This window comes from Hordeum vulgare, chromosome 1H, assembly GCF_904849725.1.
Source record: "Hordeum vulgare subsp. vulgare chromosome 1H, MorexV3_pseudomolecules_assembly, whole genome shotgun sequence".
NCBI classification, from domain to species: Eukaryota; Viridiplantae; Streptophyta; class Magnoliopsida; order Poales; family Poaceae; genus Hordeum; species Hordeum vulgare.
Genome location: NC_058518.1, coordinates 467,951,848 through 467,956,066, shown reverse-complemented (window position 1 = coordinate 467,956,066; position 4,219 = coordinate 467,951,848). Strand labels below are relative to the sequence as shown.

Genomic DNA, 4,219 nt, shown 5'->3' with positions numbered 1-4,219 from the left:
ACCGTTTAATCGGTTCACAAAATAGTGTGGTCAGCAATGTAGTCCTTTCAGATTTGAGTGTGAAGGTGTTTTACATCTGTGTTCGGTGGTGCCATAGTAGCGGCGGTGATCGATGATGGGCGATGATTAGGTTATGCATATGGATCTACAACGCACTACGACATATGTTTGTCTCATGTAGTGACCACGTATGTACTTTTAATTTGTTTGTTTAATAGATATATTGTAATTCCTCTAAGGAAAAACCATGATATTGCCAAAGAAAATGTTCTTGCTTGCACATTGGCCATTTCAATCCCTAAAGTCTGGCTAGAGCAACAGTACAAATATACAAGATCCGAGAGAGATTGCATGGAGATCACCATCACCTTCTTATTATTCACTTGTTTTTTGCTCATATACGTACATAATTACCGGATGCAAGTTGCTATACACAACATATCCATGGACCATGGCCTTTCTTCCTCCCGTTTGTACCACACTACCAGCCTACAGCCATCCATTGCATGTCAGGGAGATGACCGACAAGCTCATCGGGACTTCGCCCTCACACCTGCACGTCCATCGTCCCCGTTCCCGGCCAAGAGCCGTATTCCCGGAACGGGAGACACGGCGCCACAGCCTCCACTGCCCCCCTGAGCATACCTACTCAACCTAACTCAGTAAACGGAAAGTTAGCTCGGCTCCACTCCACCGCCCCCTGGCTTGGCCGGCCATGGTGCCGTGCTCTCGGCGTCTGGCCTCGTGCCCGGCTGCCACCGCGGACGATGCAAGAACTCGGCCCCTCCTCCGCGCGTCAATCGAGGGGGAAGCACGTGTCCTCGCCGCCGGTGTTCCAGAGGAAATGAGCGTACGCAGCGGCGTAGTGCGCGTTGCCGGGGTCGGCCGCGATGGCCTCCTGGTACGTCTCCTCCGCCGCCTCGACGTCGTCCCGCGCCTTCCACAGGAAGGTCGCGTACCGGCTCAGCGCCTCCGCGTCCGTCGGCTCCGCCTGCACCGCCCGCTCAAAGTAGTGCTCCGCCCTGCGATCAACACGGAGTTGCGAAATCAGTAACCACGGTAAAAAAAGAAAGAGCTGAAGTGGCGTTTCGTCGAACAATTGGTGGGCGTGGCCGAGGGCGTACCTCGTGTGGTCCTTCCGCGTGAGGTAGAGGAATTGGGCGAAGTTGGCGAGGATGAGCGAATTGTTGGGCTCCTCTGACACGGCCAGCTCGTATCCCTGCTCCGTCCGCGCGTACTCGCCGACGTCCTCCGTCTCGATCTCCGCCTCCACCGGCGCGACGAGGCTCCCCAACACGCTTGGATCCGTCAACTCATCGGCGCGTGCGTCGGCCTGCATGCTCGAGGCCTCCGCGGCCATCCTATCCCAGATGGCCTGCTCGTCCACGGCGGCGGCGTCCGCGCCCATCCCCGCCAGCGGCGCAAGTTGCTGTGGCGCGACGCGGTTAAGACTGTAGCGGGATTCGTCCCACCGGTCATCGCTGGAAGCGCCCGCGACGGGGCGAACATCGCCGCCACCCCCGCTGCCCCCACCGACCGACGCAGTCCGGCCAGACGAGAATGTCTTGACAGAGACAGCATCGAACCGCGGGTTGGATGGCTCGTTGTGCTGGGCGTCGACCAGTGTGGCAGCCGCGGCGGCGGGCAGGGTCGGTGAGACGGCGGCAGCGGCGACGCTGTGGCTCATGGAGTGGACGGAGAAGTTGGCGAGGAGAAGCATAAGGGAGAGCATGAGCGCCGGGGTGGCGGCGAAGATGTGCTGGAAGAGCCAGACGAAGGAGGCGTGCATCTCGCCATGAGCGCGCGCCAGGACGCCCTGCAGGTCGTCGCAGAGCAGGGCCTCCTGCATCTGCTGCAGCGCGAAGCTCTGCAGCTCCTGCACGATGAGCACCATGGACGAGAAGGCGCGGCCCACCGACTCACCGGCGGAGCCAAGGAGCAGCCGCTCGTCCCACCGCGACCGCGGCGCCACCTGCTGCTGCTTCTTCTTCCGCTTCAGCATTCGAAGGGACAGGGGCAGGCCGACGGCGCTGGCGCTCCGCTCCAGGCTCGGCGGCCACCCGCATCCCGCCGTCCGCGCCCCTGCCGACGCCGCCAGCTCCTCGATCCTCCTCAAGAACTCCAAGTCCCCGCCTCCCGTCCCGTCGATGCTAGCGCTCAGCGCGCACCTCGCGGGCCGCCCCTCGCCACGCCGGCGCGCCACAAGACCGCCCGGCGCGGAGGATCTCACGAGCATGCCGCAGCCGCCGCCGAGGAATGGCGACCGGGAGGAAGTGGAGGGCGCCGAGGAGGGCGCGCACGGCGATGGCACGACGGCCGCGACCTGGAAGCCCATGACTTGTCTTTGCCTAGTCCCCTTCCCTGCGCGCGGCGAGAACCCTCGGCCTTTGGTTGGGCCTCGAGATCAGCACCGCGAGCGCGAGGGAGGTGTGGAAGCCAGCGGTGGAAGGAGGCGGCTCGCTAACGAAGGGAAGGCGTCGGGGGGTGGGCTTTAAACCAAAGGATCCGGAGGGGCGTGCGCGTCTTGCCGTCTTGTTCGGCCTCCCGTGAGCCGTGAGCCGTGAGCGTGAAGCGTCCTAGTGGTAGTGTCACTGTTGTCTGTTGGAGTGTAGTGTACTGAAGATGAAAAAATTTCTATAACCGTGTAATCAGAACAGCAAAAAAAATCTTGGAAATTTTCCGTGGAAAATGTACTTCTTAGACCTGTGTTGATTTTGTACCCCTACAAAAAGGATCTTTGTGATTTTGTAGCCAACTTTTTGATGAAAAAGCCTTGTACCCAAATACAACCAAATTTGTTTTTTGTAAATCATAATACAAAATCAAGAATGCTTACTTTTGAAATAAAGGTCAAACGATCAGTGGCTCGCTAGCAAAGAACTGCAAGGGGAAAAGTACGAAATATGATTGTTTGGGGAGGCTAATGACTACTTTTTCTTTAGTTTTAGTCCCTAGAAAAATAATCTTCACTGTTTTTCCCAAGACCTCGTTTGGTTAAGGGGGATTGAAGAGGTTTTAAGAGGAAAATTCCCGGGGGGTCAGAAACCCCACAGATCCTCGGGCGTCCATTTGATAGGAGGGGTTTTCTTAGCCCAATCCCCTCCGTTCCCCTTCAATCCCTTCCTATCCATGTGTTTCAAAACCCTCCTCGGAGGACTAGTGGAAGCAAAAACTCCGGGGATTTGAGAGGATTGGGTGGAACAAAGGAATTCACCCAATCCCCTGAAATCCCTTCCTCTCAAAACCTCCCCAATCCTCCTTAACCAAACGAGGCCTAATGGCAGGGGGGGGGGGGGGGGCACAGCCCCTCAAAGACTGCACATAGCTCTGTCTTTGCACACGATAAGTCTATTTTGTCTTTTGTTTAAGAATATGTTATTTGGCAAATTTCGTCATGAAGGTGATGCTAGCAAACGTACTCCCTGCCATCTGTTCTAGCCATACGGATATTGGTGCAAATCCGACGCAGCTCTCTCAAAGAGTTTGTTGTAAGTGCGTATCCGGGAATCAAACTCGCTTCCTCTTGCAATTCGGCTAGAGAGGTCTTTGTGAACACTTCTGCTTTCAAACACATTTAATGTATTCGAGCTATTTGTTTTAAATTTGTTTTTCATTAAAGTCATTGTTTGAAGAACAGAGATCCCTACTTTTTAGAGCTGACTTTTTTCCCTAAACATGCCACATGCATTTTTTATTGTATGTAGCACGACAATTTCCATGTCCTTTTAATGTCCCCCATGGAAACTTTTTATAAGAGCATGTCATTTAATAATTAGTAACATGAAATACTCTTAAGAGGATGACTGTTTCATTATTAAGGGCATAGAATTTTATTATTAAGAGCATGACATTTCTATTATTAAGATGATGGCAATTTCATTATTAAGAGCATGCCATTTTTATTATTAGTAACATGCTCATTTTTATTTGTCAAGGAGATGAAACTTTTATCATTAAGAGCATGAAATTTTTATTATTAATACCATGACAGTTTTAATATTAAGAGCATGACATTTTTTACTATTAAGAGCGTGTCAGTTTCACTATCAAGAGCATGTCATTTTTGTCATTAGTAACAAGGGCATTTTTATTTGTCAAGGGGGTGAAATTTTTATCACTAAGAGCATGGAAATTTTATTATTAATAACATGGCATTCTTATTACTAAGACATGGCATTTTTATTACGAGCATGTTGATTTTATTATTAAGGGCACGCCA

At 52.7% G+C, this 4,219-nt stretch overlaps 1 protein-coding gene across 1 annotated transcript; it reads right to left on the bottom strand.

The window, feature by feature from the left end:
* Positions 1-347: 347 nt before the first annotated feature.
* LOC123445924 lies at positions 348-2,612 on the bottom strand. Its single transcript, XM_045122819.1, has 2 exons — positions 1,125-2,612; positions 348-1,022 (listed from the first exon to the last, which is right to left on the bottom strand). The coding sequence occupies exons 1-2, from the start codon at positions 2,333-2,335 to the stop codon at positions 797-799; spliced, it is 1,437 nt and encodes a 478-aa protein (XP_044978754.1). The 5' UTR covers positions 2,336-2,612; the 3' UTR covers positions 348-796.
* Positions 2,613-4,219: the final 1,607 nt, after the last annotated feature.

Coding starts and splice junctions, on each gene's coding strand:
- LOC123445924 (XM_045122819.1), bottom strand. CDS start 2,335: ATGGGCTTCCAGGTCGCGGCCGTCGTGCCATCGCCGTGCGCGCCCTCC. Junction 1,023..1,124: donor ACGCGGAAGGACCACACGAG/GTACGCCCTCGG, acceptor TGTTGATCGCAG/GGCGGAGCACTACTTTGAGC.